At 44.2% G+C, this 15,366-nt stretch overlaps 1 protein-coding gene across 1 annotated transcript in view; it reads right to left on the minus strand.

Annotated features, from left to right (window-relative positions):
- Positions 1 to 1,743: 1,743 nt before the first annotated feature.
- The window catches only part of CA6 (carbonic anhydrase 6), a 17,459-nt gene continuing 3,836 nt past the window's right edge, over positions 1,744 to 15,366 (minus strand). The window contains exons 2-7 of the mRNA XM_004705449.1: positions 13,166 to 13,345; positions 10,458 to 10,606; positions 9,731 to 9,826; positions 6,439 to 6,508; positions 4,488 to 4,645; positions 1,744 to 1,878 (exon numbers count right to left, since the gene is read on the minus strand). Coding sequence (XP_004705506.1) covers positions 1,744 to 1,878; positions 4,488 to 4,645; positions 6,439 to 6,508; positions 9,731 to 9,826; positions 10,458 to 10,606; positions 13,166 to 13,345 — 788 coding nt within the window. The remainder of the gene's footprint in view (positions 1,879 to 4,487; positions 4,646 to 6,438; positions 6,509 to 9,730; positions 9,827 to 10,457; positions 10,607 to 13,165; positions 13,346 to 15,366) is intronic.

The following is a 15,366-nucleotide window of genomic DNA, read 5'->3' on the forward strand; positions in this document are numbered from 1 at the left end:
GTGGGCTTCCAGAGCCCAAGGGGTGCCATTTGAAGATGGTTCTTAAGAGACGATGGTTTCTCATAGGATGTTCAGTGGCCCTCATCCTAGGCGCTTTCTCATAAGTAAATGGAAGAGGTTTGCATTGCTGTTGTCTGATCCTTATAACTGGCTTGGTTTATCAGGTAATTACTCGATAACAGATCGCATTAACCTCTCTGGGATGGAAGTCAGCCAAACTGCAATATCACAGGGTCACACTGGACCGGCTGGAGCCAGTCACTGCTGGGTGGACTTGGAGCAAAATGATGCCCAGTTCTCTCTGCTGTTAGCAGCAAAGAGAGGGCATAGCTCAGAGTCCTTAGTTGTCGCAGATAGAGGAAGGGGAAGAAGCCCGCTTCCTGTCTGCCAAGAGTAATCTTAAACAGTGCACATCAGGGTACAAGGAGACAATGAATATCCATACAAGTTGGAACCTGGAGTGTCTTGTCTAGTAGGTGAGTACCTATGATATGTGAGTTCCTTTCTGAGGACTAATTGGAGGACCCCCTATTAGAAAGCTCATTTGAGGTGTGGCATATTGGTCCTCATTGCAAGGATAGTGTAAAATTATAATTAGAGGAAACAGGTGATCATGGCAAAACTTAGAACACAGAGACAGACCAGTATAAGCTCTCTAGCTTCTGGCAATTGGACTTGTGTCAGACAGGTGACCCTTGAGAAGAGAGGATTGTTGGTGCTAATATTTGGTGTAACATGGTATGGGAAAACTTTAACTACAACTGGTGGGCTCTCCCCTCTATTAGTCTTCTTTTGGGAAAACAAACTGAGATTAGGGGAAATGATAACTGAACCAGGAAGGAGAGACATGGGTCTTTGGGGAAGGTATGTTTTAAACTTTTGAAAAGTATGTATAAATAGGGGCAATATTAAGTGGTCAATATTGATTGGAGATGGATTCTATTTTATTACAGGATGTAAACAGTGATGCCTCAGTTGTCGAACTCAATGTGTTTCAAAATCATGTTCAAACACTGAAAAGTTTGAAAGCTGAACATATTTCCCCCATAAGAAATCATGGAAAACACATAATTGGTTCTGAGGCCCCCAAATTATACTTATCAATTCAATTTTTCAGAACCTTAACACAAAGGTTGTGGAAATACCACCTAAAACCTCCAAACACAATCAACACAGTACATTAAATATCAAAACACAATACAGTAAATAAATACATTAAATATGAAAGCAACAAACATCAAATTCAGTCACAGACTTATCGCCTTCATCTCTGTTTGTGCTCGCAAGTGCCTTCAGACACTGTCGGCCTGTTCTCTCCTTGAATTTTTCCAACCAGCCCCGGCTGGCTTTGAACACGTGGGGCTGCTCAGCTGCTCAGCGCAGGCTCCCGCAACATTTTCCATTCAAGCTTTTAGCTTTCTCACCTCTCACTGCCTCAGATGCGCCATCGCCATCGAGTGGTTTCTGGTTTATCCAAGTTAACCGTCACTTTCCAACCTCTTCCATGATTTGTTCCACGGTTAACGATTTCACTCCTGCCGCTGCATTAGACACTTTCATCCCTCCCACCCCCCCCCAAAAAATGTTGATAAGGTCGACTCAGCCATGTTTTATTCAGTCGCCAAATCAGACAAGCGACACCTGATTCAAATTTCCCAAACCCTGTGCTGCCAGAGACACTGATCACCCGGAGAAGAGGAGACGGCAAGAAGCCGACAGATGCAGAAGGTTCATTCATATAGCTCACTCACTGCGGGTGTAAGAAAAATGCTCGAAGTTCGCTTGCACCACTCTGTCGTTCAAGGGCTGGGTCAGGCGGTAAGCGTTCTGGAGGGTCTTGTTCTGGTTATCAAGCAAGGAGTTCTCTAACTTCAAAATCTACAGGCGACATGAAGTGGGTTATAGAGGGAGAGGCACTGTGTAATTTAAAAGTTAGCAAACCCCGATAAGCGGTTATGCAAAGCGCTCAGGCCCAGAGGTATTATTCCACAACCCATCCCTGCACTCATTCTTCCAAGTCTTTATAAGAAATCCCTTTTAATTTTTTTCCTGTGAGTATTTGGTTCGGTACTAGAAAGGAGAAAAAGAAGTGAATGGAACTGTAATTGGTGAGCTTAATTTTTGTTCTGAAGGGTCTGTATTTTGTCAACGTTCTTGATGTATTTTTCCAGCAAAGATGGTGCTAGGCTACCTCGTCATTTCTCTCAGCCCTTTGAAAATGTGAATCCACTGCCTTCTGAATTTTATCATTGCTGTATTAAATCGGCTCTCGGTCTAATTGTAGTTCTTTTGTGGTAATCTGTCTTTTCTCTCTGGTTGATATTTAAGTTTTCTCTTTGTCTGTGATGTTTGGTGATTTTATTTATTTAGGTGTGGGCTTCTTTTTATTTATCCTGCTCCCTGGCTTCCTGAATGTATGGCGTGGTGTCTTCCAGCTCTTCTGAGAAATTGTCAGGTCTTGGGGCTTTGACACCAGGGTTGCAAGGCTACAAGTCTATGAAAACCAACCAACATTCGGTGAATTTCTTTTAGTGAGAACTGCCGTAAGTGCTCAGCTTGTTTCTGTGGGCTCCCACTTTCATGTAGGTTTTGATCTCTGAATATTCTTTAATAATTTATAAGCTTACTGATGCATTTGTTCAAATATATCCTAAAAACGATGGTACAACATAACATTTAACTGGAAACCTAGTCTGCCACACTCACTATGTTGTTCTTAATTTCAACTTCCAGCTCCGTTTTCATGCAAGAGCCATTTAGGAAAATAGGTTGTTGTTGCTATTATTACACATTTGGTGTTGACTTCCAGTTGTTCTGCATTATAATGAGAGTGTGACTAATAGGATTTCTTTTTAGGATTTCTATGTTTTGAGAATTGATTGCAATTTTCTGATATAATAGCAGTTGGCTAAATTTTTACCCATTGCATGGCTATTTATAAAGAATAGATGTGTGCTTTGAGGTATGAAATTCTTGATGTGTTTATTAAATCAAATTTGTTAGTTGTGTTCTTCAAATCATTTACATTCTTAGCTATTTTTACTGTTTCCTTATTTGACAAATTTCTTAGTATGTAAATATACTTGATTGTTCTAACTTCTTGGTAGAAAATTTTTGTTCTGAAGTTTATTTTATCCTACTATTGCCATTCTTGATATCTGTATATTTACATTTGTTAGATCTTTGATATATATTTATTTTCATTCATTGTGGTTTTATCTGATTGTCTTTTTTTTCTTTATGATTGTCTTTCTGAAAAAAAAATACCCACTGCTCCAAATTTTTCTACCAGGGTAAAAAATGAGATGTTGCCTCAGAGTACTCAGTCAATATTACTCTGTGTGTGTGTGTGTGTGTGTGTGTGTGTGAGAGAGAGAGAGAGAGAGAGAGAGAGAGAGAGAGAGAGAGAGAGAGAGAACCTAATTTGAGATTCTTTATCTTTTTTTTTTTTTAATTAAAAGATAATTTTATTGGGAGCTCTTATAACTCCTTTAACAATCCATACATCAATTGTATCAAGCATATTTGTACATATGTTGCCATTACTATTTTCTTAACTTTCTTTTTTTTTCTTTTTTTTCTTTTTTAACATTTTATTAGGGGCTCATACAACTGTTATCCCAATCCATACACACATCAATTGTGTAAAGCACATTTGTACATCATTTCTCAAAACATTTTCTCTCCATTTAAACCCCCGACATTAGGTCCTCATTTTTCCCCTCCCTCCCCACTCCCCCCTCCCGCATGAGCCCTTGATAGTTTATAAATGGGTATTTGATTCTTTATCTTTTTGTATTAAAACAATTTCCTACTTTCAAGGAAACTGACAACATTTTTGTGTGGGGGTATCTTTGTGTAGGGGCCTTTTCTACATCTTTCTGGAGTCAGAAAATGAAGACTTAGACACGGAGAACAAATATTTGTTTCTGAAGAATATTACCCAGAAGGGAGGTGACACCTTTTGCCTTGAAACCTCAGTCACTTTTGTCCCTTTACGTTCTGTGCCAGCGAACAAGGCAAGGGCCACAACTCCTCTCCTCAAAGGGCCACATGGCAAAGAACCGAGTGTGACGTTGTCCTGCCTCCATCAAGCCACTTAAGAAGCTAAAATATAAGCCCCGTGAGGACAGGGATTTGGGCACACTAAGGGTCTAGAATGATATCTGGCAACAGCAGCACTGAATACATACTTTCCTTCACCATGTAGTTCTTTGACTTCATGTAGCAGGATGACTTGGATCGGGCTCCCCTCGTGCAGCCTGCATCTGCTCTTAGGTTGCAAGGATTCCCCAATGCCTGTTTTCCCATCTATGCCTATGACTAATGAGACCATCCCATGGTAATATAGGCAAAGCACAAGTATCTCTTTGGTGGGCAAATGTTGGAGGAGTCCTGGGTGTGGATGCCAGGTGAGATTTCAGGGAGCATCTTATTAACCAGATGGTTCCAAGGAGAGACTTCGGCAAACCAGTGCCATGAGTTACCTGTTTCTTGGGGAGCTTGACAGGCTCTGCCAGCAGAAACCAGAGGACATTCTCGGTACAAGGAGGCGTGGTGAGTGAGCCATGGTAGGTATAGTAGTCTTGGAGATTTCTGGGCAGCATGTCCTTAATATCAAAACCACTCAGAGTTGTGCTCTGTCCTGACCAAAGGGGAGGAGGAAAAGGAATATTAGAAGTCATGGCTGCCTCTCCTCCAGGAAGCTCAGTTCAGATTCCACCATGTGTGAATCTCCTGATTTAATCAGTACATCCAAACAATTGATCATTGGGAAACATTTCCCTAGTGTGCTGCTGCCCAGAAGGGATTAAGAGGAAAGACTTTGAGGACAGAACTGTTCAGATTCTTCCCCCTGGTTGAATGACCTTGGTGAGGCTTATCTCCGGCAAGGCTGTTTTCTGGTCTGTTAAAAGGTGTGAATGAATAGGATTGCTGGGAGGGCAAAAGGGAATCATATTCACAATTGTGACCGGGAAACAGTCATAAATATAACTATCACCACCGTCATCCTCGTAAAAGAAAAAGATCTCTTATGATCAATGGGATAAATGGATAATGGAGCTTTAGGATGGGTGCCAGGAATTCTCAGTTTGAGGCGATTTAGAACTGGGTGGTTAGAGAGAGAAAAACAAGAGTCAGTTCCAAGCCAGTCCTTCCTGCCATGTCCCCCCGAGGTTGGCCACCAGAGGGCGATCGGGAGAAAGTACTTCCACAGGGTGTTGGATGAGTGCCTGGTGCAGGGTTTCGGGAGCCCAGGCATTCCCTGTAGACTGAGAGCTCTTTATTCGTGCGCATGGTGTTTACCCCTGAGATCACAAGAGCGCAAAGCAACATGACATTGAGTTGGATTTTGCTGCATCTTCTTTGAGCACATTTGCACTTCTCAATGGCGAAGAAGAAGGTGTCGTTTTATATATATACACACACACATATATACATCTACACACACACACACACACACATATATATACATCTATAGACTTCTTTAACCAGGTCTCTGAAGGCTGTGTAATAATACCACGAGTAGGCAAGATTTCCCAACTGTATTGTTATTACAGGGATTTTTAAACCATGGGATTGAATAAGGTGGCCAAGCAAGGGCAGAACTGTGGCAGCAGGCAACAATCAGAGCTGGGGCGGGGGGCTAGAAAACAGAGTTAGAGGGGTGTGGCCAGGATGAAAGCTGAGGTGCGTGATGTGATGGAGCTTGTCGTGCGTGGCTAATAGGCTAACCTCGCAGGCTCAATGGATTAGGGCCAGGTCAGGGTGGCATGGGGTGGGTGAGGAAGCACACATCCTTTCCAGAGGAGAAGCGTGTGGTGAACACCAGGAGTTTGGTGAGGGTTGAGATAGTTTTATTTATAATTTGAGATTGGGGAATTGGATTGATGTGCTTGGGGGTGGATGACAGAATAAAATGTGCTAATGAGTGATGCAGAAGACAGTGGGGATAAGAGCCGGAGGAAAGGCTTGGAGACTATGAGACTAGTTCCGTCCCGTGTTGACATGGAAGGAAGAGGTGGTGTTTGACAAGAGCAGACATTTTTCATCCATTGTAACAGAAGAGGAGGGAGGCTGCTAACTGAAAGCTTGGAGGTGGGAGTCTACCCAGTGGCGCCTGCAGCGTAAAGGCCTGGTGATCTACTTCTGGAAAAATCAGCCATTGAAAACCCTGTTCGGAAAACATGTAGGGTTGCCATGAGTTAGAGACACCTGGATGGCAATTTGGGTGGAGAACAGAGCTCTAGCCATTCAGAAGTTCCAATCATGGGCATCTATAGGTAGAGTTTATAAACAAGAGACCTTGTGCAGAGATGGGTGACTCCCCTGGGAGGTCATCAGCTTTACTTTTCTCCTCCCCAACCCCCTACCTTAACCCTTTCCCTCCCAGGCCTCCTGCTCATTCTCTCTTGCAGACATCCGGACTTCCCTTACCTGGGTACCTTATGTTCTTCAAGTGGGACAAGAACTCAGTGTAATGAGGGTTTTCAGCATCATCATGGGACTGGAAGAAAAATGCAGAGCAGTTCACATACAGGGAGAAGAGACCCCTGGCTCAGCCTAGGAGCTTTGTTTTCTAACTGGCTAGGGAGAGCCTGGAAAGGAAGGAGGAGGCAGCACATGAGTCAGTTATGTTGCAGGGAGACCACCTAGATATTATTTGGCTCCTAAGTCTGTTCAAGAGAGGCTTTCACCAAAAATTCTAGGGAAAGAAGATTTTCAGTGACTGGTGAGCCCCTCCACTGCCATTTGGCTGATCCCAACTTATAGTTACATTATATAGAATTTCAGAGTCGGTACATTTCTACGGGAACAGGTAGCCTCATCTTTCTCTGTGGAACAGCTGATGGGTTTAAACTGCTGATCTGGATGTTAGCCACCCAATGCCCACTAATCTCTCCAGAAGTGAATGATAAGGCTGTCCTGTAAAGATTTACAGTCTCAAAATCTCAAAAGGGGTAGATCTTCTCTATCCTAGAGGGTCAATATGTGTCAGAATTGACAGTGTTTGGGGTTTGGGTGATGCTCTCTAAGAATGGTCAAAAGTCACTGCTAAAAATTATTATTATTATTATTATTTGGTAATCCAAGTGAGTTTTGATGAAGGAACAGAAAAGTCTCAGGTTTTACAGTCTCAAAAGAGTACATGCTATTTCTGGAAAGCGAGAGCCAAGTCGTGCAGAAAACACATTGGGGTTCACAACTGGGCACGAAAAACCACGTGGAAAAACACACCCACACGTGCAGAACTGGGGAATCCCCAGGACCAAGAGGTCAAGAGAGCAAGATCCCAAGGGCACGTGCCCACCCCCTGATCCCAGTAGGCCCCAAGTGGACCCTGAGGGCGCACTCCTGGGCAGCCTGTGCGCCCCGGATCTCTGACCTGCTGCAGGACCAGAGCAAAAGAAAGAAAGAAAAATTGGCTTTCCCAGACGCCGGCTTTTAACATGTCTAGCTGAGGAAGCGTGGTTGAAGGTATTGGTTGACCACATTGACTGAGTTAGGTAAAAACTTTTTTTTAAATCTCCAACGAGCTTGTTTGAGATTGTGTCAGTCACAGTCAGGTTCGTTGTGATGAAGGAAGCTGAAGTTCATGAGCACTCTTTCATTCTTGGGACTTTTGTATGGGGAAAAGACAGACAGGCAAGGCAAAACTGCCCTAGTGCCACCAACTACCATATTATTCTGTAATTTTTTTTTTGGCTTGAATATTTATTTTTTAGAAAGACAGAAGCTTGCTTTTGGTGAAAAGGTATATTTTCAAATGTTTTTTTCAGTCAGTGGTATGGATCTCAGGTTCTAGTTATTTTCCACTATGCATAAATGAAAGCCTTCTTGCTGTTTTCTGTGTCATTTTGCTGTGTGTTTTCTGTTTTATAACCTTTCTGTTGTAGTTTTTCTGCCTTCCTTTTTTATTTAACAAGTACTTTTAGTCTACCATTTGATTTTAAATTATTTTCCAGTGGTACTCTAGTGATTATAATATACAATTGTGTTTAACTTAATCTACATCAGTTAAATACTAGCTTATTTCTAGTAAAATATGGTAACTTTATTATGGCTCAATTTCTGTCTTTCCATTCTTCCATTTTTGTCATATATGCTACACTTACATATTTTAATAGCTCAACAATGTATTATTATTTTTAAGAAATCATGTTTAAGAAAAGAAAAATATTAGATTTAAAAATATAGATTTACCCACATATTTATGATTTCCAACACTTTTCATTTCATTCTGTAGACTTGAGTTACTGTCTGGTGTAAGTTCCTTTCAGCCAGAAGGACTTCTTTTAGTATTTCTTATAATGCAGATCTGCTAGCAATCATTATCTGTTGGTTTTCTTTTTAATCCGGAAATGCTTTTAGTTGGCTTTCATCTTTTTTTGAAGGATAGTTTAGCTGAGTATAGAATTCTTGGTTGACAAGTATTTTCTCCAGCAATTTGCTTGTGTTATTCTGTTGCTCTCTGATGACTTGCTTCTGGTGGGAAGTCATTCATTAACATTTAAGATCTCACTTTGTCTTTGGGTTTCTTTAAATGCACTGATTCTTCTTCACTCACAAATCTGCTCGTGGATCATCTAGGTACTTTTTCATCGCTTTATTGTACTTTTCAACTCTAAAAATTCCCATTTGGTTCATTTTTATGGTTTGTTCCTCTAGTAAGATTCCATATATCTTTGTTAAGACTCTATTACTGTCACCATAGTGGTCACTAGAGTCAGCATAGCGACCTCATGGTGAGCCAGATGTTGTGCTGAATCCCCTCAAGCCTATACTACCTCCACTCTTTGCTGGGGATCTGTGTGGCATGAAAAACCTATTCAAAGTTCAGACAGTTCTCAAGTCACCCTGAAGTTTTACTTTTCACCAGCCCTCTTGTAAAAATTACAAAGTTCTCTCAGTTCCAGGATCTCTCCATGAAATTTCTATCTGGTCTGCTACTCACTCTATCTGGATTCACAGTCTCTGATGTGTAGTGCTACAAGTTTTCCCTGTTCATTTTCTGCCTTTTATAAGTCTGTTTGCTGGAATATTTTTACTGACAATACCTTGGGGGTGTGGGGTCCCAACTTCTACCCCAAATCAAATAATTCTTTTCTGGCAATTAAGCTGCTAGTCTTGTGATCCACCCTGCCCTGATAAAGCAACCTTACTGACCAAGCTGGGGATAGGAATGGGAACAGCCTCAGGCAAGAAGGTCATAGACTCCCGTTGCTCTTACTCAAAATTTGAGCCATTTTTCCACAAAATAAAGCTGCTCAATTGGTTGTTTGCCTTTTGTCAATTTCCTGAGTGTTAGAAGAGTTGGCTTTTTGTTTGTTTTTTGACAATTTTATTAACTTGAAGCTTATTTGGGGAGGATTGAACTCACCAATGAGTTCTTACTACCATGGACAGAAATCCCTTCACCATATTTTCTTAGAAATGCAGACATGGAGCCTTTGTCTGATCAAACTATGGGTCTTCCCCCTTGCCCTTCAGACGAGGTGTATCCAGTCAATCCTTTTGTAATTCCAACTCTTTGTAAGTCTGCTTCTCCCTGAGGCTGATAGCCAAGGGCCCCGAGTCTGTGAACACTGCTCAGTCTTCCATCAGGTCAGGATGACCAAGAAGAATGATGAGGGTTAGGAAGGAAGACCTTTAGTCATAAAGCCATGTTCACACAGCAACTGATAACTCCAAAGGCACACACACACACACACACACAGTTTCAGCCTACCTCCACGAAGAAAAATGCTAGTACAGCCAACCCATCGGGATGATCTTTGGCTACATCGTAGTTCTTGTAATTAGAGTTATAGTGAACAACATGAGCCTAGGGGATGGGGTCAAGAAAGAATACATAAATAATAGTTAATATAGACTTCACAAAAGGAGAGAAAGGAAGGACTATTCTAACACCCCAGACTGCCCCACACAAACAACTTCCTCCAGCTCCCTTCATCTGGTCTATCAACTGCATCCACCCAGCAATTCCCAAATAATGGAACACGCCTGAGTGGGATCTTAGGAAGATGGTAACCTCTCTTAAAATAAGCAAGCCCTTAATGACCACCACCTCTGGCAGCTTTATCCTGAGATCCTTGTCCCCTAAACACCCCAGATCCAGGAGGCCACTGCAGACCCACAGTCCTCCTAAGGCAGAATTCAAACAAGAGAGGGTACCCAGAAAATCCAACACATGGAAATCCAGCTGAAACCACAGAAATGGCCCCACCCTGTGGCCGTGAGAAGCTGCCATGTTGTGAATTCCATTGGGGATGAGGGGCCCTGCTTTTACCCCCCACACAGAACACACATTACCAATAGTTGTTGAATAAAAGAAATCTAAACATGATCTCAGGGTGACTTGTCTATTATGACAAAACGCCTTTTGGAATGTTTTAATAAGGGAAGTGGTTTGAGAGTCTGAAAGAGAGAAGAAGCAGTTGGGGTCCTCATGTTACCTCAATCATATATCTTTTCTTATCAATGGTATGCTCAGAGCCTCTCATCTCCGAAGACCCACCGCCCCAGTGGAAGTGCATCTGTTGAGCCATGTACACTGTGCCATCAGCGGTTGTCATGTGCATGGTCTGGGGCAGGGAAATCTGCACTGGAAAGAAGGAGTGGGAATTATGTAAGGTGAGAATGGGGTATAGAATTCGGTTACCTGCCCCCTGTATGCTCTCAGGACAAGTCAATACTATAGCCTGGTTAAAAATGCTATGATCAGGGTACCAATGGGATGGAGGCAGCTGGCACTCAGCATGGTGAGATCAGGGCATGGGGTGATCATTGAGCTAGGTATGAATTGGTCTACCTGGGTATACACCTTCCTGCCCCCGATCAGAAAGTCAGTGGCAGGACCATGGAACAACAAGTCCCATCCTGTTGGTCTTGAAAAATAAGGTCAATAGCTATGACATTCAGAACTCTACTCTCTGTCCCTAGCCAATTTTGGGATGTGTGCAAAGTGTAGGATTAAGGAAGTTATCCCGGGAAGATGGGAAGACTTCCCCCAGTCATCAGTCAGGGCAGAGCTGGGTCGAGAAATGTGTGTCTCCACACAGTCCAGGATTTTCCCCACTTCTTTGTCTGCCAGAGAAGAAACTGAACTCTACAGCAAGGCAGGGGACACTCAGACTCTTGGTTTTGGATTGATCCACATTTACTGTGAATGGTAATAGGTGGATCACAACAATAAACTCTCGTATTGGGGGGAAATGGATCGTTCTCCCAGCTTGACATCTGCAGGGTCTTGCAGGCAGCAATATCGAGCTTATCAGTTTATCTTTGCTATTAGTCCGCAAATATCAACTTGCTGAATTCCCTTAAGGATTCTGAAACTTACTTGAACACTGCTCCCCCCGTCATGGATAATCAACTTAGACAATACCGTCTCAGACCAGGTAAACCATGTGGTCTGTGCATTTTTGTATGCTCAAGATACAAGCAACCAAGTGTTAGGTCACAAAAGTCAAGGAAATACTGGGGAACTAGCACAGATTGGTGCACTTGGGAAATATGACAATGAAATACAATGTGCAATCCTAGATTCAATCCAGAAAAGAGCCATAAGTGGGGAAAGTGATGAAATACAAATGCTTTATGGACTAGTCAATAGTCTTGTATCTATGTTAACCTGAGTTTAATAGTAATTAAACAGTGGCTATAAAGTATTGTTATTAGAGGATGTCCTAATATGGGAACCCTGTACTATATTTTCAACCTGTCTCTAAGTCAAAAACTATTCTAAAATAAACATTTTTATTTTGTTTGTTTTTTTAAGGGCCCTCTGGCTTCCCTTGTAGCTTTCAAATATCAAAATCTGTTCAGAGCCCTCTGGCCAGATGGTAGGTGATTTGGAGATTTATCCTCTTATGTGCAGGGTTTTTTTTCCTTTCAAATGTAACGGACATTTTCTAAGCATCTACTCTACGACAGGCTCTGGGCCAGGGATTATGAGACAAAGGACGGGAGATTGTCCCCACTCTTAAGGAGCTTGTCCCCACTCTTGTCCCTTTAAGGAAAGGCAGGTAGTGTGCGTTAAGAGAGCAATGTGCCCCAACTACCATTATGATCTAAAATTTTATAAAAGAATCTTGATCAAAAGAGGGAGAATGAAGAACAGAATTTCAAATTCTTATGAATCCAGACTTTCTGGAGCCATTGAGGTTGGAGGAACACCTAAAACTTTTGCCTTTTTAAAATCATCTTTAAACCAAAAATAGCCTCTGAAGTCTGGCTGGATGCCCCTACCCACCCACTGCCATCAAGTTGATTTGACTCACAGGGACCCTATGGGACAGACGAGAACTACTCTTTAGGGTTTACAGACTGTCCGTCTTTACGGGGGCAGACAACCTCAGCTTTCTCCAGCACAGTCGCAGGTGGGTTTAAACAGCTGGCTTGGTAATTGGCTGCCCAACTGGGAACCAGCTGCACCGCCAGGGCACCTAATCAAGCAATCATTGTGCTTCATTAGTAAAGACTTTGTCTTGAGGACCGTGGTGGTTAAAAGTTGGGCTGTGACCTGCAAGGTTGAAGTTCAAAACCACCAGCTGCTCCTTGGGAGAAAGTGGAGGCTGTCTGCTCCGATAAAGAGGTAGAGTCTCAGAAACCCACAGGGGCAGTTCTACCCTGTCCTTTTAGGGTCATTATGAGTCAGAATGGACTGGACAGCAGTGAGTTTTTGTGGTTTGGTCTGCCTTGAGCATCGTGGTGTTTTCAGAACTATCTATATGGACTCAAATGGACAACAGCAACTTGAAAGGTTAGATAAGACCCTTAGGGGACAGGGAGTTTATGCTGATGGGTCAGGGAGAAAGAAGATGAGAACAGTTACCCAACTTGAAGAGTGTCGTCCATGCTACTGGCTTGTACATGTGGAAATGTTTGAGATGTTGTATGTCCTGGTATGTATATTTTCATCAATGATACCGAGCCGTAGGGACCCGGGGTGCCTTTCAGTTTTGGGGGGCCTATGAAAATGTATTCTGTGATTTATTTTTAAAGGGGTCCCACAGCTGCTGTCAGCCCTCCTGTGTGAGGCCTGGGGCTCCTGGCAGGACATGGCAGCTCTGCCAGGTGACCATCAGCTCCCTCCCCTCTGACCATCGACATTTGTCAGCATGGGGCTGCCAGACCCGGGAAACTCTTGCCCAGCCCTTACCTGTGTGGCCATTGTTGATCATAGAGAATTTCAGGTTCTGGGCCTCGTAGCCCACCAGGTTCAGCCCCTTCAGGGTGGGGTTGTACTCTATCAGTTTCTTCTGCAAGTTGATAGGCGACTGCCTCTTCCCACCACAGGTTGGGTACTGCTCCGCCCAGCGTTCCTGGTCCAGTGCCCCCTCTGAGACAGGAGAGAGCCAGGCAGGGCACAGGTGGGTGGGCTGCCCAGCTGAGACCTTCTTTAAGACAGCGGTGTGCCCACCGGCCACCTCCAGAACATGGCTTAGTGCACAAACCAACCAACCGACGAAAACTCACTGCCATCGAGTGGATGTCAACTCACAGTGCCCCAGCCAGGACAGGCTAGAGCTGCGTCTGTGAGTTTCCGAGACTGTGACTCCTTATGGGAGTAGAAAGCCCCAGACTAACTCCTTATGGGAGTAGAAAGCCCAGCCTTTCTCCCTCAGAAGGGCAGGTGCTTTCAAACTGCAGACCTTGTGGATCGCACCCTAACGCATAACCACTACGTCACCAGGGCTCCAAAGAAGTCTTTAATGCCCAGTTTTGTCCCCCCTTGGAGTGATTTTCCGTTGAGACCACCCTGGAGCCATGCTGGGGTACAGTTTCACCACTTGGCTCTCAGAGTGTTTCCCTCGTTTCCATGGAATACTTTCCCTTCCAGCAGCAGCGCAGGCGCGTCCACCCAGGCTGCAGGGCCTCCCTCGCTTGCCTGTGTTCTTGCCCACAGCCCTTGAGCGAGTTCCCAGCAGAGCAGTGACCACCTGGGTTGACAGCTGCACCTATGGATGGAGAGCATCCAAGCCACTGCCACACTCTGATTCCAACTCACAGCAACTCTGCAGGACAGCCTCAGTTTGCCTCGTGTTTCCTCGCGGGAGCAGACAGCCTCGGCATTCCCTGAGGGACCGGTGCGGGGGCCCACTGATGGCTTTTCTGTTAGCAGGCCAAGGGCTCAGGACACCTCCAGAACCCCTCGAGGGCAACTAAAAGCCAAACCCCTGACTCATACCTACCTCGAGGACAAGGTGGAACCGCCCCCTCTGAGTTCCTCAGCTGGTCATTTTTCACAGGAGTCGAAAGTCCCATCTTTCTTCCTCAGGGAAACTGGCGGTTTTGAACTGCTGACCTTTCAGTTAGCAGCCCAATCATAACCACTATGCCACCGAGGCTCCGTGGAGGCAACTAGGGAGTCCTACAGGTGCAATGGGTGTGCACTTGGCTGCTAACCCCAAAGGCCGTTTCTCAGGAGAAAGACAGCCTTGGGAACTATGGGTTTGGGGTTAAGGCAGCATTAGGTTCCAGTGACAACGTAATACAGATGTTTTTGAATTTCAAAATGGCAGTTTCTCCACCCCTCCCCCCAGAAGAATTTACTTTAGAGGACGGCACTGAAGCTGCAGCTAGGGGAGAGGGACATGTCTGATCAGAGCACATGTGAGCAAATGAAGGGGGAGGAAGAGAGTGGAGCACATCCTGGCTCACCAGGCCTGGAGGATAATATCCCTGCTCTGAACAGCCAATGCACAGAGTGGACCATATGGCTGATCCCACTATGAGACACGACGGCCCTTGCTGACCCAAGGCCCCACTGGGGACAACACTGGAGACCCAGTGTCAGGATTAGCCTGGACTGACCCCGCAACACCGAGGCAAAACACTCAGGGGGTGCAGCAGAGCAATGGGGGTGGTGGGAGGGGTGGGAGCAGAGCAGGGACCTCCCGAGGGAGTGCAAAGGATAGACTTGGGGTCCAGGGCATGGCACCTCATCGGACTTGACTGGAGGACATGCCTAGAGGTCAAAAATCAGACCTTGATCTGTTTACAGGTTTTTCTTTCTTTTTGAAATTGTTTAATTTTTTTCTTTTTCTTTTTTCTAAATTAATTTATTCTTTTATGGGTCATTGGTTTTCTTTTTTGTTGTCATCGTTGTATTCTCTTTTGTCACTTTGTCTTGCTATGCCTTGTTTTTTGGTGCATTTTACTATCTCTGCAAGTCTATCTAGATAAGATAGACTGGATGAACAGTCTGGAAGAGAAAACAAGGGGACCGATGGTAGGGGGGGAGGGGGACATAGGAGAGCGGGAGGCAGGGGTAAGGAGTGGGGTTGACCAACCCAGGACAAGGGAGCAACAAGTGACCCAAAATTAGTGGCAAGGAGGGTGTGAGAGGCCTGGTAAGGG

This window comes from Echinops telfairi, unplaced genomic scaffold (genome assembly GCF_000313985.2).
Source record: "Echinops telfairi isolate 266 unplaced genomic scaffold, ASM31398v2 ScPeMD7_7457;HRSCAF=8495, whole genome shotgun sequence".
Taxonomy (NCBI): Eukaryota; Metazoa; Chordata; class Mammalia; order Afrosoricida; family Tenrecidae; genus Echinops; species Echinops telfairi.